The sequence below is a fragment of the Perognathus longimembris genome, chromosome 2 (assembly GCF_023159225.1).
Source record: "Perognathus longimembris pacificus isolate PPM17 chromosome 2, ASM2315922v1, whole genome shotgun sequence".
NCBI lineage: Eukaryota > Metazoa > Chordata > Mammalia > Rodentia > Heteromyidae > Perognathus > Perognathus longimembris.
In genome coordinates, this window is record NC_063162.1 from 9,163,335 (window position 1) to 9,187,199 (window position 23,865).

General features: G+C 37.3%; 1 protein-coding gene across 8 annotated transcripts; it reads left to right on the top strand.

Annotated features, from left to right (window-relative positions):
* On the top strand, nucleotides 1-23,113 carry Tial1 (TIA1 cytotoxic granule associated RNA binding protein like 1). 8 transcript variants are annotated; one of them, XM_048338126.1, is made up of 14 exons: nucleotides 3-487; nucleotides 2,633-2,700; nucleotides 3,157-3,218; nucleotides 7,029-7,125; nucleotides 14,581-14,730; nucleotides 14,965-15,019; nucleotides 15,177-15,264; nucleotides 17,105-17,180; nucleotides 18,237-18,345; nucleotides 18,915-19,010; nucleotides 19,122-19,206; nucleotides 19,439-19,562; nucleotides 19,935-20,074; nucleotides 21,103-23,113. In XM_048338126.1, exons 4-14 carry the CDS (start codon nucleotides 7,114-7,116, stop codon nucleotides 21,227-21,229), a joined length of 1,062 nt encoding a protein of 353 aa, XP_048194083.1. In that variant the 5' UTR covers nucleotides 3-487; nucleotides 2,633-2,700; nucleotides 3,157-3,218; nucleotides 7,029-7,113; the 3' UTR covers nucleotides 21,230-23,113. The 8 variants fall into 8 exon arrangements, with proteins under 8 accessions (XP_048194081.1, XP_048194083.1, XP_048194085.1 ...); XM_048338128.1 differs by having other exon boundaries at nucleotides 2,657-2,700; XM_048338131.1 differs by having other exon boundaries at nucleotides 5-487; nucleotides 14,632-14,730.
* Nucleotides 23,114-23,865: the final 752 nt, after the last annotated feature.

Here is a 23,865-nt window from a genome sequence, read left to right on the forward strand (position 1 = left end):
AGGGACGTCGGTTCGCAGCATCTCTCTTTCTGTCGGACCTCTTCTGGAGCTGGCTGGGCTTCGGCCGGTCAGCAGGCCCACAGCGACGACGTGGCCCGTCGCGACTCGGCGCAGGGTTCCCCCCGCGGCCCGACTCTCTGCCCGCTCAGCTCTCCCCAGCCAGGCCGTCGCGGCTGGCCTGAGCGGTGACCTGGCGGGCCGCGCCTGCGCCCTGCCCCGTTTCCTGCCTGGCTGGTGGCGGCGGCCATTTTGTTCATCCTCCTCCTCCTCCAGCTCCTCCTGGTTGGAGCGCAGTGTCCGGAGCGGGCTGGGGGGAGAGAGCCCGAGAGCAGGGTTCGGTACCTTCTCCTCTGTCCCCAGCCGGCGCCCGGAACCCCCCTCCCCTTCTTCCCCGCCCCCTCCCCTCCCCAGCCCTGCCCTCCCCCTTGTCCCGGGATCGCTCCGTCGCACCCACCATGATGGAAGACGACGGACAGCCCCGGACTCTGTGAGTACCCAAGACCGGGGGTGCCAGGCGCCGAGAGGCCCGGGCACCGCGGGACGCGGAGGGAGGGGAGCTGGAGACCGGGGCCGAGCCGGGACTCCCGGGCGGCTCCTCGGCCGCGGTGGCGCGGACGCAGGGAGCATTCCTCCCCCGTCCCCTTTTCCTTGGGAAGGAAGAAGCCTTCCCTTCCCCCCCCCCCCCACCTCTCCCCAAACGCAGTCACTTCCTGGGGTCCGGGGCTTGGCTCGACCCCTTCCTCTCTCACCTTCCTCGGCGCACCCTTCCCGGGCCGGGTCTCTGCACGGCTGAAGCTGTCAGGCCCGGGAGAGCTCCCGCTCCCCCTTGGCTCCGGGGGGGAGACGCGGGGCCGGGCCGGGAGCTGCCGGTCCCCTCGGGGACGGGGGGGCCTGCCGGGGGTGGGGGACCACCTTTGCATCTCCCGCGGCCCCGGTGGAGTTAGCCCCTCACTCCCTCCCGGTCCTCGGTCCTCAGCCTCGGTCCCCTCTCGGCTCTTCCCTCCCACCCCCCCCCCCGGAGAAGGCGGGATTCTGTGCAGCCACCGGAGCCCCTTTCTCTCTCTCTTGCCCCCACGTGCCCCTGCCCACGCTGTCAGAAACACCCGCCCAGCGCCCGCTACTTTCGAAGCGCCCAAGGGGATGCCTCTTGCCGCCGGAGCATCTCTCCCTTCTTGGATTACGAAGTTTACTTTGAGCGCTCGCTACGCCAAACTGACAACCAGTTGTTAAAACTCCTTTTCGCTCTGTTGGTGTTGCCGCTTCTCAATCTGTCTTGTGCGTCGAGGCCATCGGAGGTGGATACAATGCTGTCTCCATCCGCTATTTGATGTGTGTCTCTTGGGGGAGTTTTCCTGCAGTCTTGCTGTTGCGTTTTACCTGAAGCCCAATCTAATGAATGAATTTCATCTTCCCACCGCCTAAATCGAGTTTCCTGATGAATAGTGATGAGTCAGCACTCGCTTGCTCTTTTCTTTTTTTCCCCCTAAATAGTGTGACTTTTTAAAAAAAAAAATTTTAAATCTCGCATCCTTTTAAAAAGCCAGAGTACTTTTCCAAATAGAGTGTTTTAAGTTGAGCACCTTTGGTTTTTTTCCCCAGCATCTGGAGGCCCACTGCTCCTATCTAGAGTACAGGGAGTCAGATCACGGATGTTTCTTTTGCCTCTGCCAGTATTGATAAGATCAGAGTTCACCTGGCTCGGTTATTTGATGGGGAAAGTACTTTGGGGGGAATAGGTAGATAAAGGTGGATGGGCACTCGGGAAGTTGGACTTCCCAAAGCTTCAATCCTCACAAAGATAGTGTGCTTAATAAGTAAGATAGATATCTATATTTGCTACTTGATTTTTTTTTTCTTGTCAGACTTGTGCTCTTTCTTTTTTTTTGTTTTCAACATCTTAATAAAGTGTTTGCCATCTTGTTTTGGGAGTTTGAGGCCAAAAAGCACATCTATGAAAAGCTTGCTAAGAACTTTCATGTTGGCCTTTCATTTCTGCTTGCTTTTCCCAGACAAGAGGGAATGGAGACAAATTTGAAATTTGTCCTTCAGCATCTGTTGAGCCCAAACTTGACATTCTACTAGTAATGTGTACTTTGATGCAAGTATCTGGGAAAAGCTAGATTTAGGGCCTAGCTAAACATGTATTTAAAGTAACAATTACATTCTATCTAAAGTGTCTGAGATGTCATCATTGCATCATAATAGCTACTGAATAATTGGTAAATTCTCCTGGCACATGTCTCATTAACTATCTATTTGTTGCTTTGAAGAGGAATTACTGGTTTTGTCCTGCTAAGTAATATGCTTTTTTAGTATCTTTTCCTGTAACTCTCCTTACATCCTGCTTGTCTTCATCTCTGAGATCTCTCTCCTTCAGTAGGCTAATGAGCTAATTCATTGTTATTTATTTTATACCTCTCTCTTCTCCAGCCTCTTTTCTCTGAAACACTTGGGTTGTTTGTGTTTATCGTCTAAATATATACATAGATGAGTAAATAAACATCCTAAGCTGTTATTCCTGTATGTCGGTACATGTTTACTATTCTGTCTTTCATTTTTCCTTCTGGAACTGTCTTCTCACACTGTTCTCCATGGGAAGGGTTTTTTTGTTTGTTTGCTTGTTTTTTTTTAGACAAAGACTGCTACATCTTCCTAGGTTTTACCCCTCCGGCACTTAGTTCACTGCCTGGATCATAAGAGGTACTCAGTCACTATTTAACATGATTATACTTCTTTCACTAAATTAAGTCCTTAAAAAAAATCCTGAGTGATTTAAATTATAGGCAGACGTCATATCTGGTGAAATTTATTGACTTTTATGTAGTTTTTTAGAGCTCTTTAATATAATATCTTGAGATAAAAGTGAATGTTTCACAATTGGGATTTCAATAAAAATAATGCATAGTGGTTTTTAAAGGTATATATTTTACATGTGTCTTCTCAAATGGCTTTTTAAGATCCAAATAATGGGACGAAAACTTTGAACATGATTTTAGAGATTTTGTTTTGTTCATAGAGAGCCTATATTTTGCATTGTGGTTTATGGATTAGGTTTTCAAGTGGATAGTATGCTTTAAAAGAATGTACTCTTAAAGCTTATCTTAACCTGTTTCTTTAAAATGCCTGTGTGTTACTAGTGAGGTTTTTTTCCCGCAGACACACACAAGCTAAGACATATGGTTCTATCTTCAGAAAACAATATGGTGTTTATAGCCTAGGTAGGTCTTTAAATATTCATTACCTATAGTATTACTAATTTATTTGATGGTATTTAAAGTGGTATAGAATTGCTTTTATATTGAGACTAAAGTTTTATTTGTCATACAGTTGCTGTAAAGGTCTGTTTTCTGATGTTCTTCATTCTCATTTGACATTTGTTTTGGGGTATTATGTATTTTATGTAGTGGGTAACTTGTGATCTTAAGACCAAACCAATAAGATCATGCTGGTGTTTGAAGTGGACCAGCCTTGTAGGACACACGTTTCAGGCTTGTGTTGTGTGTGTCTTTGTAGTGCAGTGATTTGATCCACGGTATATCTGAATCTACAGTATGGCACTAATTATACTAGTGTTCTATTGAAGGTTTTTGTTGTTGTTTTTTTCATCCATTTGCTGCACCAAAATCAGTGGGAATTGGGATTCTTGGGTAATAATAGCCATGTTATGCAATGCCACCCTTTAAGGCTATTTGTTCTTCCTGTTAATCAAAAGGAAGAAATAAACCAATGATTTAGAGTATAATCCGAACATGTAAGGTCAAAGCAGAATAAAATAATATAAAATCTCAGTGTAAAACTGCCTAGCTATACTATGGATTTGGTTATATTGTGGCTATAATCAAGTCTCTCATGCAATTTAATCATATTCTCTTCGTTTGAAATGTGTGTCAATATCCCTTATAGATGGTCAGTTTAGTTGTATTACTTGCACTTTTTCTTCACCATATCTCCTTCCTAAAATAAAAAACTGACAGATTGAACAATCTTTTAGAACTTTATTAAGGAATATTATTGAAAAGTCTCCTTTTGTCTAGGAACTTGTCAAGAACAAAAGCAAAAATGTTAGCTTTGTGGAAATTTAGCCATAGTGTTTTGTGTAAAAGTGCTATAATTTCAACCTTCATAGGGCTACCCTTTTTAGAGTGAGAGCACATTTAATGTGCAAAAGCTGTCATTAGTTTTCTGCAAGGCATGTTCTTAACTTAAAAATTCTGCCCATTGGACATAGGAAGTAGTTTAGCAGTGTGAACTTCTGCCTACTGTGAAACTGCCAAGTTTCTAGTTGCAAATTGGATTTTAACCCTGATGTTAGGGATAAAGGTATCATTTTTGGTTTTTAATGCTTCAATTCCTACAGTTCCTGTTCTTAGAAGACAAATAGACTGTAAGGTATGCCTTTCTTTATTTTTTTTCCCTTTAGTTAAAAATCATTTTCGAGTTTTGTACATGTTTTCTCTTTTAAATTGACCTCAATATAAAAACTCAAGTCATTTGTCGGTTTCTGTTATTTTGTATATGTTCTTCAGGTAGAAATTATATATTTAAAATCATGGCAGTTTAGATTATGTTGACTGCTTCATAACCACAGCAGAAAGAAATTGAAGTGTAGAGACTCATTTGGAAAAAGGAAAAGTTATTTTGATAAACTACCAAATGAAGTTGCTTACTAGATCTAGTACTGAACTTTGTCTTAAATATTTTTGTTATTTATTTTCAGCCAAATTGTCTTATGATAATGTAAAAGTAATTAAGCAGTAGAGTACCTTATTTTTAAAGCTACAAAATGTGCCTCCACTATGATGTGTGAAGACCTATTTTAAATACATGAATTACAGAACCATGAGTAAAGGAAAGGGCGATTTAGCTGGGTGCCAGTGGCTTATCTCTAATTCTAGCTACTTGGGAGGCAGAGATCTGAGGATTGCAGTTAGAAGCCAGCCCAGACATTCCTGCCCAGAAGTGGAGCTGTGGCTCAAGTGATAGAGTGCTAGCCCAGAGCACAAAAGCTCAGGGACAGTGCCCAGGCCCAGAGTTCAAGCCCCAGGATTGACCAAAGCACAAGAAAAAAATAAAGGGCAATCAAATTTGGAAAAAGTTGAGGTGAAATTATATGGTGGATTGTGGCCTTTGTATCCCAGTAAACTAATATGTTCTATATGTTGTGGAAGGGCTTAAGTATATCATGGCATTCAAAACATTTTTTATCTGACATCAGTACTAGAAATGCAGATTGATAATATATGTGAAGCTAGTGTCCCCAGAAATTCTTCAGAATCTCTAACTGATTGAAAATAAGTTGGCTTGAAATGCAAGTCCTATTAAGTATCAATCCCTTCTTTTGTGACTGTTAAATATGGAAGCTAGTTAGTGCCCATGCAGTTTTTCTTGAACAGATGAATGTTTAAGAAGGAGTGCCAATCGTTTAAACTGTCTTTCACTAATATGATAATTCTACTTTAGTTTTGTTACTAGCCGGCTTTCAGCATGTGAAAGTCATCCATTCTCCTTTTCTCTCTGAGCTAATTATTAGTTTTTGGGGTTGGATCAGCGCAGTATTTAGGATACCAAAATCATCTGTTCATTTTCCTTATAGATAAGTCTTTTTTTTTTTGTACAAAACAAATTATTCTGTGGATATAGGCACACAAACCTCTAAGTTAAAAAGAGGCAAGCTGTTGGCTATGGCTAGTTCATAATCCTATATAACATATATGGGCCAGCTGAACTTAAATGTAAGGAAAAGATAGTGAGACCTAAACGAATTTGTCAGCTAGTTTAATCTTCTATTTTAATAACATTGGACTTGTATTTCAACATTAGAACATATATCCTAAGGTTATTAATAGCTATTACAATGAAATTCCTAAATGGAAAATTGCTATTCATCCCCACCTCCTAGTATTAAATTGTCTTTTTTTTTTTTTTAGCTTAACCCTAGCTTTCTCAGTCTTCTCTTTAAGCATGCTCCATCTTAAAACAGTTAATGTATCTAATGTGGCAACTATGTGGCAAGGATTTTTTTAGTCTCAGTTTCCAGATGTTATTTATTATGGTTAGAAAAATAAAACTTAGGTCCTTTTACTTTCCAGAAGAAACTCTGTTAGTTTTACAAGTACTGTTTGGTTTATGAGGCGTTCATTACAGATACAAGTTTGAGGAATTGTTGTTAAGTACCACAATAGCTTAAAAGTTTCTCAATTTATTGAGAAAAGTTAAGTCCATGGTATCATACAAACCTAAGTGGTCAACTCTTGACAGTATCATAGTGGTTTTTCTTTCTTTAAACTTATTATAATATAAAACACACACATGTACACGTGATTTGTAATTAGGAGGAAAAAAACTCTAAAGCTTTAAACTTCCATAGTCAGAGTATATTTGGAATTGTCTTAGTTTTTCTCTAAATTTCTAAAGAAATCTTTATATTTGCTTTAAAAAAAATCTACGTAAGGGTATATTTTATTCATTCTGATGCATTTTTTACTAGGAAATTTTGTTTTACTCTGCTCTTCTAAAAAAAATAATGAAGGCATACCATTGCTAATGGTAGTATTTAGCCCAAAATAAAATAAAATCCATCACCTTCTATATGTTTTGCTACAACTTTACTCTGATTCTGTTCTTTACTTATATAATTTGGTTTGGAGTCCTAGGACAAACCCACTAACATCTAGTGTCTAATATCCTTTTGTGATCAGGTGTTTTAGTGAATCAGAATTTGTCAAATATATCTGTTTTAAATTATTTTAAAATAATTAAGACTTGTTTGAAATTTTAATCACTACAGTAAGAGAAGAACATGCTGTACGGGGTATAAGATAATATACCTTTGGGGTTAAGATGCCTTTTGAAATAGTATTTTAGTGGTGTAAGAACAAATTTTGCTTTCCCAAATAAGGGTTAATCTTACCTTCATAGGATTAGCTTGGAGGAATTTTATTAAGATGAAATAGAAGCTAATGAATTAAAAGATATTATTAAAGCCATGGCTAAGAAAAGTTGCTGATGATTTTTTTTTTCTTGTTCAGATACGTAGGTAACCTCTCCAGGGATGTAACAGAAGTCCTTATACTTCAGTTGTTCAGTCAAATTGGACCCTGTAAAAGCTGTAAAATGATAACAGAGGTAAGATCTTCCCAGTTACCAGTGCTCTCTGTTAGCATGATGTTTACCACTTTGAGATATTTGGGTTAATTAGCATCATCTTCAACTTTATTTTATACCTCAAGCTATTCTGTTGGGAGAGTTTGTTGACATATTATATTCACTTTAGTTTGGCTAATAACCGGGGCCTAGAGTAGAGTTTTATTTGACAAGGCAAAGCAAACTTCTTTGCTACTATTCTTGCCTGGTCATTCTTCATGGTATTGTTATCTTTAGGTGATTCTTGTAAATAGCTCCTGTAGGAATGGTGAAAACTTAATGGTATTTCATACAGTTCATAAGAATATTAATACCTTTATAACATTTCAAAAGTTTAAGACTTGGTATGGATGTAAAAGAACATTAGGCTTATGGGCATAGTGAAACAGCATATGTCTTGTGTATCTTTAGTAAATACTAAATGAGGAAACATTATGTAGCTAGGCATTTAGCTGTTATAGTACAGTTTTGTCCCATTTTTCAAAGAAAAGGTACTTTTTTTTAAGTGCTTTCTCAATTAAAACTGTAGTGTAGTGTCCAGTGACTCATTTACCAGTTAGCCTTGTTTCTTCATTGACACCATTTTTTGACTACTATGTACCAGATACTATGGTAAATGTGATACAGCAGTACTAAGACAGTTCCTAAGCCTTACCAGTAGAGAGACCTAGAAGTTAACAGGCAGGATATAGAATGATATGTCACTTGGAGGCAGATGTAAGTCCAGGAGGACTTTTGTAGGAACCAGTATGGAGGCTGAAACCTAAAAGGATAATAATAGAAACTTGCTAGAAAGTAATTTAGGGAAGAAGGGATTCTAGGTGGAGAGAAGAATGTTGACTGAGGTTGGTAGACTGGGCAGGAGTGCATGTGAAGGTAAGGAGAGAAAAGAAGTGTGTTTTCTGTTAGAGAACCATGGTCAGAATGGTTGGAGTTTGAAATGGGATTAGTGACAAGAGAGGCGAAGAGCCAAGAGTATTTGGAAGATGCCAGAAGCTGTGTTCGTGTTTCATCCTGAAATGGGTGAAGCTATAATCTTCTGACCTATGGATCTTTCCTAACTAATGATAGTCTTCATGCTGTCTGGTATATATTATCCTTCTTTTTATTCCTCACTTTGGCCATTTATTCATGCATCTTTCATTAATCAAAAAGTTACTTTGCATTACTAGTTCGTCTTCAAGTCACTGAGAATATAATAGAGAGCAAGGAGGGGGTAAGAGCCATAAAGAGAATAGAGTTTGAAGATGAGGATTGAAGGATTGGTGCTAACATAGGCTAAGTAGTGAGGGAAGGTGTTAACTCTGAGCTGAGGCATGAATAAAAAAGAGATGTCAGCCGTGTTAGTGGCTCACACCTGTTAGCCTAGCTACTCAGGAAGCTGAAATCTGAGGATCGTGGTTCAAAGCCAGCCCAGGCAGGAAAGCCTGTGAGACTCTTATCTCCAATTAACCACTAGAAAACCAGAAGTGGTGCTGTGTTTCAAAGTGGTAGAGTGCTAGTATTGAGCTGAAGAGTTCAGGGACAGCACCCAGGCCCAGAATTCAAGCCCCACGGCGGGGGGGGGTGGGGGGATCGGGGAGTGTCATATATGCTAAAAAGGAATAGAGATGTGGGGAGAAAAACACAAAGGCCTTGAGTTCTGAGCTTGGCTTGTTGTGTTTATGGAGCCAAGACCGGTGGTGGTTTCCTATTTTAGTGATAGAGGTTAAGTGGTAGGAAACAGGCCCAGTAACGTAGTTGGGATTTAGCATCATAGGGTATTGTATACTATAATGAACTTCAAGATGAAGCAGCAGACCATTAAAGGTGTTTAAACAGGAGAATGAGGTGCTCCGATTTTCTTCTTTTTTGCCAGTCCTGGGCCTTGAACTCAGGTCCTGAGCACTGTCCCTAGCTTCCTTTTGTTCAAGGCTAGCACTCTGCCACTTGAGCCACAGCGCCACTTCTGGCTGTTTTCTATATATATGTGGTGCTGGGGAATCGAACCCAGGGCTTCATGTATACCAGGTAAGCTCTCTTGCCACTAGGCCATATTCCCAGCCCTCAGATTTTCATTTTTAAGAATAACATTTGTGTGAAGGACTGTAGGAGGTTAAAAACAGGAGACAAGCTGTTTTCTGCAGTACTCTGGGTAAGAACTAGTGGATACTTTAGAGACTTGGTTAACAAGTAGAACTAGGTAAATTGGAGTACATTTTGGAGGTAGAATCAATGATTGGCTGTGGGATATAAGGGAAAGGAAGAAATCAGGAAAGACTTGTTAATGCAATTGTGTGGGTGGTAATGCTATTCACTAAAGTGAGGGTGACTGAGAGGAGCACAGGATAGATGGGAAGTGATGGGAATCAAGAGTTGTTTTGGCATTGTTAAATTTAAGATGTACACTGGATACTTAAATGCGCATTCTGCATAGGCTGTTGGATAAACTAGTTTGGAACTCTGCAGAGCCCAATACTAAAACTTGCAGTAGTATTTGAAACAATGAGAGATGTGCTCACTTAAGAATGATGCCAGAGGGGCTGGGGATATGGCCTAGTGGCAAGAGTGCTTGCCTCATATACACGAGGCTCTGGGTTCGATTCCCCAGCACCACATATACGGAAAATGGCCAGAAGTGGCGCTGCGGCTCAAGTGGCAGAGTGCTAGCCTTGAGCAAGAAGAAGCCAGGGACAGTGTTCAGGCCCTGAGTCCAAGCCCCAGGACTGGCAAAAAAAAAAAGAATGATGCCAGAGAAGAGGAACTGAGGTCTGAATCCTTGGCCTGGAACAGCTTAGCATTTAGAATTCCAGTCAGAATTACCTTCAGAAAGATCTGTCAGTGAGAAAACAGGACCACCAAGAGTTTAAAGGAGGATGAGCCACTGTTTAGAATTCTTCCTGGAAGTCAGTAGAAACAAAAGGAATCAACAGTTTCATGGCATTGTTGGCTTGGAATTTGATAGAAAGAAGTTGGTTTAGGAATGGATATGAGAAGGTGTTTGAGTCATTAGAAAAATTCAGTAAAAAAGTCATAAGTATTTGCTTTAGTAATTCTATTTTAATGTCTGTATGCACAGACATTTGAGGAGTGAATGACTTTTTACTACTCATAAACTATAATTCCTAGAATTTAACTTGTAAATAGTTAAAAAATCTCATGTTTTTCTCTCTTGACATTTAATGTCATTCAACAGAAATTGGTGACAACATTAATTAGGGTAAGGACCTTAGTTGAATTTTGGAGTTCTTCCTGGTGATGGTTTAAATGGGAAGCTTCTAAAGGACATGAATTTTAGTGTAGAATATGTAGTGTCTAGATATTTATTTTCCCTTCATTTATTTTATATTGATAAATGAAAAATCCTATTTTGTGATTTTATTACATTAGATGTTTCCACCGGTTCTTGCTTTTATTTTTATTTTTATTTTTTTTATTTATTTTTTTTTTTTGGCCAGTCCTGGGCCTTGGACTCAGGGCCTGAGCACTGTCCCTGGCTTCTTCCCGCTCAAGGCTAGCACTCTGCCACTTGAGCCACAGCGCCGCTTCTGGCCGTTTTCTGTATATGTGGTGCTGGGGAATCGAACCTAGGGCCTCGTGTATCCGAGGCAGGCACTCTTGCCACTAGGCTATATCCCCAGCCCCCGGTTCTTGCTTTTATTATGTAGTATAATACAATATATGTTCTATTTTTTTCTGGATTTTTAAAGAAAACATTAATTTTTTTTCATCTGACAGTTATATCAGTATTTGACTTAAAAACCAGTGGGTATCTTAGGTGAAACACAGAGTAGTATGAATATATAGTTCTATGTGATATGAATAATTAAGAGTATGTGTGTGTGTAGAGTGGTTCTCCCTTACCTAGTTTTAGCCATTCTGTTCAAAAATGTTAATTAGAAAATTCTAGATGCAAACAGTTCAAAACTTGAAAATTCCACACAGTGTGAATAGTGTGATCAGTCTCTTGCTGTCCCAGCTTGAACCCGAATCATTCTTTTGCCAAGTGTATCCATGCTGTACATGCTTATCCACTTGTTAGTCACTTAGCATTCCTCTCTCATTAGATTGTCTGACATTGCTGTCTTAGTGCTTATGTTCCAGTTAACCATATCTAACTTGATACAATGGCCCCAGAGTGCAAGAGCAGCTGTGATCTTGGCAATTGGGATACACCAAGATGGTTCCTTTAAGTGAAAAGGTGAAAATTCTCAATAAGGAAAAATAATCCCATGCTAAGGTTCCATGGTAAAAATGACTGTTCTGTTAGATTGTGAAAGTGAAAATTTTTATGCTAGTTTTGCTATTGGACTTAATACATACTGGCCACTGTATGAGTTAAGTGTTTAGTTAAGATGGAAAAAATATATAAATATATGAATATATTTATAAATATACATATCTACAGGGTTTGGTACTATGCTAAGTTTCAAACATTCACCATGTCAAGACACATTCCCTACGGATAAGGGAAACATAAATGTGCACACACACACACATGCACGCATGTGTACGTAAGTATATACACTAAATGGCATGTCTTACTACTAGCTTGATAGATACATGCATATATTTATAAATATACATATCTACAGGGTTTGGTACTATGCTAAGTTTCAAACATTCACCATGTCAAGACACATTCCCTACGGATAAGGGAAACATACATGTGCTTGCACACACACATGCACGCATGTGTACGTAAGTATATACACTAAATGGCATCTGTCTTACTACTAGCTTGACAAATTTGAAATCAGTTCGGTAGGCTAGTTTCCTAAAAGTCTGGGTTTTTTGTAGCTCTGCCATTGAACTTTTGTGTGTTTTACAATAATTATCAGTGTTTCTCTTGGAGACCCATAGGGAAAAAGTAGAAGTAAGATGAAATATGGACCAACCCAATTTGAGCTTTTTACCTTTTTAAGTGTGTGTGTGTGTGTGTGTGTGTGTGTGTGTGTGTGTATATGCTGTCACCGGGGCTTAAACTCAAGGCCTAGGAACTATCCCTGAGCTTTTCTTCAAGGCTAGCACTCAACCACTTGAGTCACAGCTCTACTTATGGCTTCTTTTTTGTTGTTGTAATTAGTAGCTAATTGGAGATAAGAATCTCAAAGATACCTGGGTTGGTGGTTTACCCCTGAAATCCTACTCCAGAGGCCTGAGATTCTTATCTTCAATAAACTACCCAGAAAAAGGTGGACGTGACACAAGTGGTAGAACACCACCCTTGAGCAAAAGAAGCTAAGAACAGCACCCAGGATCAGCAAACAAACAAAAAGTCTAAAACTTTCTGCTCAAACTAGCTTCTAATCACTATCCTCAGATTTCAGCCTCCTGAGTTAGGATTACAGGTGTGAGCTATGCCCAGATGAGCTTTTTACTTTCAAATCATTTCTTCAGTGAATGCGTCTGGTGAATGTTAATTTCATGAGAGGAACTTAAGTGTCTGTTTTTCTTTGGAGTCTTTCCCCCTGATTTCCTTTCTCTACCTCTTAGGAGCAGTGCCTACATGGCTATGACAATAGGATTTGTCTGTGAGCCCAGAGTTTTCATGTCAGTGTTAATGATCCCACTTCTTTCTCTTAAGGAAATGTTTCTGGTTGCCTTGTTACTACTGTTATATAACTAAAACTTTTCCTGGAAGGAAAAACATTGGTTGTTGGAAAGGTCTTTATTTTACCTAATTTTTCTTTTTGTTCCTTGTGAGTCCACTTAGAATTCCCCAGATCTTAAATACAATTCTTTAAGGGCACTTTACATTAAATACTGATTGTAGCCTTAAATAAAAATATATTTGTACAGTTAGCCCATATAGGTCCCAGTTTTTTTAAATCAAAATTCATTGTTTGTTGTTAGGTGGCATTCCTTTTTTACCTTCTTATAAATACATACTTGCCATCTATGAAGTATATAGTTAATAAAGTACACTATGTGTGTATGTGTATATATATGTGTGTGTGTGTATATATATATACTTCTGGCTTTTGAGTGGTTAATTGGAGACAAGAGTTTCATGGGGACTTTTCTCCCCTGGACTGGCTTTGAACCACAATCCTCAGATCTCAGCCTTTGTGTAGCTAGGAATACAGCTGTAAGTCACTACTGCCCAGCCTAATATACTTGTTTGTTTTTTGTTTGCCAGTCCTGGGGCTTGAACTCAGGGCCTAGACACTGTCCCTGAGCTTCTTTTTGCTCTCAAGGCTAGCACTCCACCACTTGAGCCACAGCACCACTTCTGGCTTCTTTTGTTCATGTGGTACTGAGGAATCGAACCAAGAGCTTCATGCCTGCTAGGCAAGCACTCCACCACTAAGCCACATTCCTAGCCCCCTAATATATTTTTTTATGTTGTTGTTTTTTGTGATATTAAATTGTAGCTTTGTCCTAGATATCTTCGGTTATTTAATGGGCTGAGGGTCAAACCTAAGGCCTAGTATATATGCTAGGCAAGTGTTTCTGCCACTGAGCTACACTCAGGCCCCGAGACTTATTTTCAGAAATTCTTTTCTAGATCACTGGTGTATTTTCTGGGATTTGGTAAGACCAAAATCAAAGTATATCAAAGCTCTAGTACCTTTTTGTTTGTTTGCTTGAGGCAGAGTTTGGCTAGGCTAGCCTTGTACTCTTACCAGTCTTTGAATCCTCCTGAGTGCTGGCATTACAGGCATGTACTGCTACTCTGAGACTATTTTGAAAGATAGGGAATTCATTTCACAAGTTACAAATGAGAAATTTTTCTATTTTTCTTCTCATTCTTTCCTTCTCCAAAAAAGAGATACATATGATCCAATCTTATAGCAGTACAAAGTACTATAGTTTATAGCAGGAGGCCTAGATTGGATTAGTTGTGAAGTTCGTAAGTTGCTTCATTACTGTATTTTTCTGTAGTCTTAAGATACAGTTTATGAAGGTGTATAGTGCATAAGTAAAATATATCCTTTAAAAAAGTAATTTGGGCCCACATGGTGGGTCATGGCTAATCTTAACTATTCAGTAGGAGGCTGAGAACTGAGGAACAAGGTTTCACAACAGCATAGGTAGACAAATCTTAGAGATTCTTATCTACAATTAACCAGCAAAAAGTCAGAAGTAGAGATGTAATTCAAGTGGTAAAGTGCTAGTCTTAAGCAAAAAAGCTAAGCAAGAATGTAATGCCTTGAGTTCAAGTCCCAGTACCAAAAAATAGTTGGGAGAGTAATGGTAAGAAGTGGTCCTTATTCAAGTTTGAGTTTAGGGTTTTGCTTAGCTTAATGTAAGTTACTATTTTATATTGAACATACTTCACCAGAATTAAATATTTTAGTACTCATGCTCATGATTCTACAGTGTTCTGAGCTGCAAAGTCAGCTTTGGCTTTAAGTCCTTTTTTTTTTAGTGTTAGGCTTTCATAAACTTATGCAATCTTACCTTGTACATTCCCAGCTATCAGTAATGTTTTTTCCTGGATTTTCTTCTCAGCAACCCGATAGCAGAAGGGTCAACTCTTCTGTTGGATTTTCTGTTTTGCAGCATACAAGCAATGACCCATATTGCTTTGTGGAATTTTATGAACACAGAGATGCAGCTGCTGCATTAGCTGCTATGAATGGGAGAAAAATTTTGGGAAAGGTAAGACAGTAGGATGGTGCCACCTTATGAGTGCATATATTTGCATGTTAAATTAGTTTGTGTTCCTCCTTAGCACGTTTTTAAACAGACATTCACCTGCTGAGTGATGGCTTTGTTTTATTCAGCCTAGTGCTGTTACAAAAGTAATCCTGCTTGATAAATTATTAAGTGGTAAGTGTTATAATTCATAATGACATGCCTAATAATTGTGTTAAATATAATCTTTATTTTTAGGAGGTCAAAGTAAACTGGGCAACAACACCAAGTAGCCAGAAAAAAGATACTTCCAGTAAGTACTCCTGCTGCATTTTACTGTGGAAGATTCTGAAATTATCCTGGCAGCATTTCCAGCTTAACTAGGATTTTTTTCCCCCTCCTGTAATTACCTACAAAAGGTTTCATAACTTTTTTTTAAAGTATTTGATTACCAAATGCTTTGATTTCAGATCACTTCCATGTGTTTGTTGGGGATTTGAGTCCAGAAATTACAACAGAAGATATCAAATCAGCATTTGCCCCCTTTGGTAAAATATCGTAAGTATCATAAGCAGTAGTAGACTCAGTAGTGGATAGGCAGAATTGTATATGATTAACTTGTATTGGAATTAAGATTTTCTTTACCTAATTAGTGTGTTTTCCTTTTAGTTTTGGTTTTCTATTTTTGGTTTATTTTCTTTTTGAGTAGATGTTGTTGCAAATGTTAATGTCATTTCAATGTTCTGGGGTCTTGTTTTTATATAATCCTGTGTAATGATGTTTATAAATTTTAAATGATTCTCTGTTATATTTGAAAAAATGTTAGGGTGATAAAACTTGAGTCTAATTCTTTTGTCAAATGTTTTCAAAACTTGGTGGTTTAAGAATAATGGGTTAATAAAAAGTAAATGTGACTTACTGTGTATTAAGCTTTTAATAATGTTTATAAGTGGGAAAGGGAAGTAAATCTTTGGATATATTATGGTTAAATTGGATATGTTCATGCTTAGAATAATGACAAATGTGCTCTGATATTTTAGCTGTAAGTTAAAAGTAGTACTATTACAGTATTAAGATGTTTCATGTCTGAACCTTAATTGTGGGATTAATTAAATTTTGTAGTAACATTTGATTTGCTGGTGAGGGGCAAATGTTTGTTTAGCAGAATTATTGTTAACTTTATCAAAATATATTTGAAAGTTAAAAATGGTTACAAGTTCAATAATCTGTCTGATTAAAATCAGTTTATCTTGTATATTTTCTGTAGATTTAAATTAATCATTTTAGTACTACTTTACAGAAATATGTTATAATTAAGAACAACAACTTCTCTGTATAATTTGTTGTTCTATCAATATATTTCAAAGAAATACTTAATTCTAAATTTTCTATTTTGATATTTGCTTTGCTTTTTAATCTAAATGTGGTAAGTAGTACTGTTTAAAATTAGTATAAAGTAATACAGGTTGCTGTTTTTCTATCTTTATTTATACCTGAGACCTGCAGTTTTCTAAAGTCCAAGTCACAATTAAAAGTAATAGCATTCTGGTTATTTTGCAGAATTGCTCATAAGAATGGACAGGATCTTGAAGGCTAACTGCAAGGAACTGTGCACACTGGAACTCAGTTGTAGATTTTTTTTCTCATTTCTATTTATTCTTATTATACATTATTTATATATACATACTTTAGTATTTACATTTTAACATTCTATATTCAGTGGAGTTCTATATTTCCAATCATTTTAACTTACTCACTAAAATTTCTGTGTAAATTTGTTGTTTTCGTACTGGTGTGCTTAGCATTGTTGTTAGTTTTTTATTCTCCTTTCTTAAATTTCTGAAAATGTCAATTTTTCAAAATTTACAGCTGCCCAAACTCCAAAATGATGGTAGAGAATTGACCAAGAAAAATAAAGAAATCTGTTAACAGGCCATGTATGCCTTTTTAATTCCTATTTTTTCCTCTTTTTCAATTTTTTAATATTTTATATATTTTGTATCACTAGGCAGAAGACATTTAACTATTTAGATATTGCATGGTAAAGTAGTTAGCATTGTTACAGTAATTTATAGAGTCAGTAAATCTTAGAGGACACTAGTAAATAGAATATTAGAAAAGGAAACTATTGTTCCTATTAATCTTCAAATTTGAGCATTTAGTTTAGAAAGCTCAGGCTGTTTGATTAGGTTGCATGTTTATTACATGTTTTTGTCCTACTGCTTTTTTCTAACAGGTAAAGAAGCATTAGGGAAAGGTCAGGAATGGCAGTAGTTAATTAGGGCTAACTGGAATTTTATTTTAAAAAATGCTCACAATACAGTGTGTGTGGTTCCTTTTAGTTTTTATTTTGAGGATGACTCTTACTTCCCTCATTTAGCTGTGCTTCTTTTCACAGGGATGCTCGGGTAGTTAAAGACATGGCAACTGGAAAATCCAAAGGCTATGGTTTTGTATCTTTTTATAACAAACTGGTACGTTCTTTCAGCTCATTTGAGATTTTTGACTCTAAACTTAATTCATTTAGTTAGTATAGAATAACTGAAACTTGAATGTGCTTGAATGTTAACTACAAACATAACTAATTTGTTGTGAATATTAATAATAAAGTATAATTCTCTTTCATAAATTTGAAAATAAGTAGCTGGGAAGGGATAGGGTGGCCACACAGAAAGGGAGATTATAAAAGTGCATTTGTGCAGCGGCTATAATCCTAGCTTCTCGGGAGGCTGAGATTTTGAGGATTATGGTTTGAAGCCAACTGGGCAAAAAAGTATGTGAGACTTATCTCCAATTAACCACCACTACCAAGACAAGTACAGATGAAGAGGAGGCAAGTGCTGTTCATTCTTCATCATGCAAATCTGAGTTTAAATTTTTCTTTTGAATTGTCTATACTTAAAGCTGATATGTTATGACTTTTGCATGACTTCTTGAAGGAAGAGGTACTAAAACATCTAAGCATTTGCATGAGCTGTAACATTAAATAACAAAAGTGAACTTTGGTTTTAAACTTTGGTTTCACATTTTATTGAAGTGGTGAGATAAAAAACAAGTTATATTCTGTGTTTAGATTAATTACATGTTCACATTGATTTGACTAACTAATTTTTTATTGATACCCTCCTAAAACATGATTTATTAATCTTCTGTCTTAAAACAAGTTTTTAATCTTAAGGCATATTCATAATTTATTACTAATAATACAGGTAGATATTTGAAAACTTCTTTGTCTTGTAATTTTAGTGTTTCTTTAAATTGGGCTAGTAACTGGCATTGTGATTTTGGTTTGTTTTTGTTGTAATATTTGAATTGTCATGAATTTTCATGTACTTGAACTTAAATGTTATATCCTAGTATTTGGATTCACTCCTAGCTCTTACAGTTCACTCAAGTTTACTTTCTAAGAATGGTTAGTGAATTCATTTACTTATAGGTTTTATTGAGCCTCTGCCATGCTAACTTTTCATCATGCTAGGATTTCTGTAACACTGTTGTGTTTGTAATTGCTCTTCTTCTTTCTTCCATAGGATGCGGAAAATGCAATTGTGCACATGGGAGGTCAGTGGCTAGGTGGCCGGCAAATCAGAACCAACTGGGCTACACGTAAACCACCTGCACCTAAAAGTACACAAGAAAGTAAGCTATGCTGGCAAGCATGTTCACATTATAGATTCTTCACTAGCTGAAAATAGGCTTTTAATACATATACTGTTTTATAGCTTGTCTGCATTAAATTATAGCACTAAAATTATGTCTTCTCATCTCACCAAGACTTTTTTTTTTTTTTGGTCAATTGTGGGGCTTGAACTCGGGGCCTGGACACTGTCTCTGAGCTCTTTTGCCCAAGCTACCCACTCTTCCACTTTGAGCCACAGCTCCACTTCTGGTTTTCTGGTGCTTAATTGGAGATAAGAGTATCATGGACTTTTTTTGCCCAGGCTGATTTTGAACTGCAATACTTGGATATCAGCTTCCTGGGTAGCTAGGATTACAGGCATGAGCCACCAGCACCCAGCCAAAGGCATTTCTTAATAGTATATAATAATCAATAAAAAATAGTTTGTGGCTATGTAGTTCTGATATTGAACCCAGGGCTTTTTGCATGTGAGGCAAGTGCCTGTGTAATGTAATATACCCCTGGCTGAGTAGATAGTTTTACAACACTGTAAAAACAGGTGGCATTTTCATTTTCTTTCTGCATGTAGACAACACTAAGCAGTTGAGATTTGAAGATGTAGTAAACCAGTCAAGTCCAAAAAACTGTACTGTGTACTGTGGAGGAATTGCTTCTGGGCTAACAGGTACAGTGTTGGGTTTCCTAACCACTTTCTATGTGGGACTTCCTTACTGTTCTATGAATTTCATGGAGTACATAAATTTGATATGAGGTATTTTTATGGTTTTGTTTATAGATCAGCTTATGAGACAGACATTCTCACCATTTGGACAAATTATGGAAATAAGAGTTTTTCCAGAGAAGGGCTATTCGTTTGTCAGGTAGTGGTCCACATGTAATCCTACTGTTTCTCTTATATTTAATTAATTCTTTTTATCTTGTTTGTTTCTACCATGCTATGTTGCTAATTTAGTACTTTTATAATATAGTACTTTTCATATATAATGCAATTTAGGAAAAATGTACATTTAAAGATGTCAGTCAATGAGTTTATTATTTACTCATTTTTTTTTTAATAAGAAGACAAAACCTCACTATATTTTCTTCCTATAGGTTTTCAACTCATGAAAGTGCAGCCCATGCCATTGTTTCGGTGAATGGTACTACGATTGAAGGACATGTGGTTAAATGCTATTGGGGTAAAGAATCTCCTGATATGACTAAAAACTTCCAACAGGTAATTGGATTTTTCTTAGCACTTTTTAAGGTTTCCATCTTACCTATCTATAAGAGCTTTGGAAACTAAAAAAAACAAAGAATATATACACATATATATACGCACACATATATATGTATATATATATAAAGAATATAGCTACTTTCAGTTGCTTGTATTAATGCTATTTCAAAATTATTTTGCGGTATTAACTGAATCTTAATACTTTCTTTTCACAGGTGTCACCACCCCAATAACTTAGACAATGATAAATAACAGAGTCCTATTCACATAAGGGTGCTTACTTAGTTTTTCTCTTCCTTGTCTCCCACTCTTTCTTCAAATACGGTGTTTCTTGCTGGTTCCCTGAAACAGCGCTTTGTTTTCTCCTAGGTCGACTACAGTCAGTGGGGCCAGTGGAGCCAAGTGTACGGAAACCCACAGCAGTATGGACAGTATATGGCAAATGGGTGGCAAGTTCCGCCCTACGGAGTATACGGGCAACCTTGGAACCAACAAGGATTTGGAGTAGAGTAAGTTGTTTGAATAAAGACAGATTGAGTTCTGCCATAAGAAATGAAAAGTTGTATATAATATATACATCAAGGTATTTGGATTATAAACATTTATAGAAGCAAATCTAATGAAATGCATTTAATGATACTAAGAAATTCTCATTATCTAGGCAGAATTGGTTATGGTAATATTTGGTATATCTGTGTTACCAGCTGGTAGAATTTGACTAAGGTTTCTAAAGTTGGCTACTTGTAATTCCACACCCCACACCCACTTCCCCCCTCCCCCAGGCCAGTCTAGACTTTTTTTTTTAATGGTGCGGGTCCTAGGGCATGAACAGAACACTGTCCTTGAGTTTTTTGCTTAAGTCTTGCTCCACCATTGTACTTTCTGGCTTTTTTTCTTTTTTGGGGGGCGGGGGGGTGGTAGTTAATTGGAGATAAGACTCTCGGGGACTTTTCCTGCCAGGCTGACTTGACCACAATCCTCAGATCTCAGCCTCCTAAGTTACTAGGATTACAGGCATGAGCCACCAGTACCTTACCAGTAGGGACTTTTACGTTCACTGAAACTTTCTTTTTTTTTTTTTTTTTTTTGGCCAGTCCTGGGGCTTAGACTCTGGGCCTGAGCACTGTCCCTGGCTTCTTTTTGCTCAAGGCTCAAGGCTAGCACTCTGCCACTTGAGCCACAGCGCCACTTCTGGCCATTTTCTGTATATGTGGTGCTGGGGAATCGAACCCAGGGCCTCATGTATATGAGGCAGGCACTCTTGCCACTAGGCCATATCCCCAGCCCCACTGAAACTTTCTAACAGGAAATTACATTACAGTTTCTTACAAGTTGATCATCATTTCAGACTTGTGGTACATTGTGCTTATCTTATCACAACTTCATGAAGAATATTCATATATGTATTTAGATATACATATTGTTTACATTCTAATTTGTTGTAGATTTGTTGATTTCTACTTGTCTAATATGAACATCAGGATGATTTTTTTTTCTTACTGTGTTTACTGAAAACTGTCTTTTCTTTTCTTCTAAGTCAATCACCGTCTGCTGCTTGGATGGGTGGATTTGGTGCTCAGCCTCCCCAAGGACAAGCTCCTCCCCCTGTAATACCTCCTCCTAACCAAGCTGGATATGGCATGGCAAGTTACCAAACACAGTGAGCTGGGACTCTAAACAAAATTGTAATTCATGATAGGCTTCGATTTCCTGTGACACTCTGAAGACATGAAAGTAGACATCGGAAAATGAAAATATTTATTTTAAAAATTGAAATGTTTGGAACCTTTAGCACAGCTTTGCTTTGGTGAAGGACACATGTCTTCTAGTTCTGCCTTTTTAAGTTTTTGTTCATGATGGATATGAACATGATTTTTCTTTGTGTACAAAAACTAAAATAAAGTCAATAAAGACAATTCTGACTTCAAATTTTGATATAATAGGAGAAATGGGTAATACATTTTGATTCTTAGATACTATTCCATTTTTATCTTGCTGTTCAGTATTTTAATTCACTGTGTTTTTAAAAGAGCAAAAAAGGGAGAATCGTGAAAAAACTGGGAATTACATAAGTTCATCCTGAATCCTGATCCTCCCCTCCCCTCCCCCGATGTGGACCACATTTGAAGTCAGCAGGAAAAAAGTGATATTCAGAAGAAGTGCATGATTTTGGAATCGCTCTGGAGGAATTATTTACTTTCTCTATGCCTAAAGAAACTGAAGCCAGACAGACTGAAATTTTGCAACCTAAATAAGGAGCAGCGTTGTCTTAAGTTTCTTGAGCAAATGTTGATGGTCCATATTAAGACATATTTTTTAAACTTCAGAAAGTGTTGATTATTAAAACTGTAGTATATTACATTTCATTGGGGTTGGGGAAATTCCAAGTATGGTATTTGTATTAATACAAAGACAGTCATACTTGTGCTTTTACATGAAGTTAAATGCTATACATTGTAAATACTGAATAACTACAGTGTTTAAAGAGCATGCTTCAACATAGAAGTAGCAGCAATGTAATTTGAAGTAACACTTAACACATTCCACTGCATTCAGTGCAGTGGATTGATGAGAATGTTTAAGACTGACATTTCAAGGTTGGCTATGTAAATTAAAATAACACAAATTACACAGAAAAAGCCTTAAATTTTAATTTCATACAAATCTTTGATGCATTAGTACATTCTAAAATGTAATTGGAAATTAGGGTTTTGGGGGGGGTCTTTTTTCTTTGTTTTGCTTTACATTATTTGGTATGTAAATACCTTGATTAAAACCTTGTGAAACAATTTCAAGGTTCCTATCAGTTGTATAGCACAAATGTTTTTTAAAAATATTGGGGTGTTTTTAAAAATTAGATATATTTTGCCCCAGGATTTTTTTAAACAGATTGCTAAAACATCTTATTTAGACAGTTTGATGTACCAGTTTATAATTGGATACTCAGTTTAAATAGTGCACAAAGTTGTGACTTACTTTGAGTTTTTTCCCCGTGAAGAGTGTGTGTGGTTGACAGGCCTGAACGGAGGCTTGAGTTGTATGTGTGTTAGTTTGTAAATGAATCAATTGGGAAGGTGCAGAGATTGAGGTTTGCTTCCAAGATATTTTTAAGTGTGGATCAAATCTGCCTCAAATTTCTATAAAACAGGAATGTACAATAGATAAAATCCTATGTATTTAAATTGTGACAGTTAGGGGGTATGCAAGTGTTTTGGAAATGTATTCAAAATGTTGGCCAGGACTCCAAAACCAGAAAATAGTGTTTACAGTAAGTTAAGTGGTAAGATGCAACTGGCACTCACCAATGGTCTGTTTTAAGCCTTTGAAGTCTTACAGTTAACTTCAAGATGATAATGGTTTTATATATTGGTGACCACAATAGTTTTCTTATTGTTTTCCTTCTTTACCCACTTAGAAATATAGCCAAATGTATTCAACATAAAAATTCACAAGGTTCTTTGAGCCAAAATTTATATGGTACCTTGGTTTTAGCCACAATAGTTATGTGTTACACTCTCCTATTATTAAATATACTCTTATTTTGTTCATACTGTCTTGGAGATGTGTTTTTTGAAAAGTTACTTTGTATTCTAATGAGAGGACTTAAGAGACTATGTACTGTGCCCCTGAGTTAAATTTTTCATGAATATTTGTGAAATTTGGACTAAAGACTTTTATTGATACCTGGTAAGAGCTTGTTGAATTCTCAGTTTGCCTCTTCTCTCTCTCTCTCTTTTTTTTTTTTTTTTGCTTTGCCAGTACATTAAGTGGCTTACTGAAATAACAGCTGAATGTAGCTGTATTTTTCCAAGTTATATATTCTATGATTTAACAAAATTTTGATCCAGACTAGTAAATTGCCATAGTAAATGTAACAGAAAAGGCCATCTGAATTTCATGATCATTAATTCATAGTAAACAGTTATAAAATACAAAGGTACTTATCCTTGGGAAACTTATTTAGAAAATAGGACTACCAAGTTAACACCGACTTGAGACTGTTTTATAATACAAATTGAAGTCAGTGCTATCCAGTTTACACTTAAGAATCGTTGCCTTTTCCCATGTTCACTAAAAACAACAGCAGAGATTTCTTAGCTACTTTGAAATTTATTTTAATAATGTGTTTCTGCCTGCCATCTTCTTTGCTGGAATCATCTTTCTACTAGTATTTCCCCCCCACCATTTCTACTTGATTTTTGTGTCTGCGGGCAGTGAGAGGCTAAAGTAACTGGCCAGTTAAAGCCAAAGCTGTAAACCACAGTTGAAGTAAGTCTTCAATAAAGACTAGACTATATAA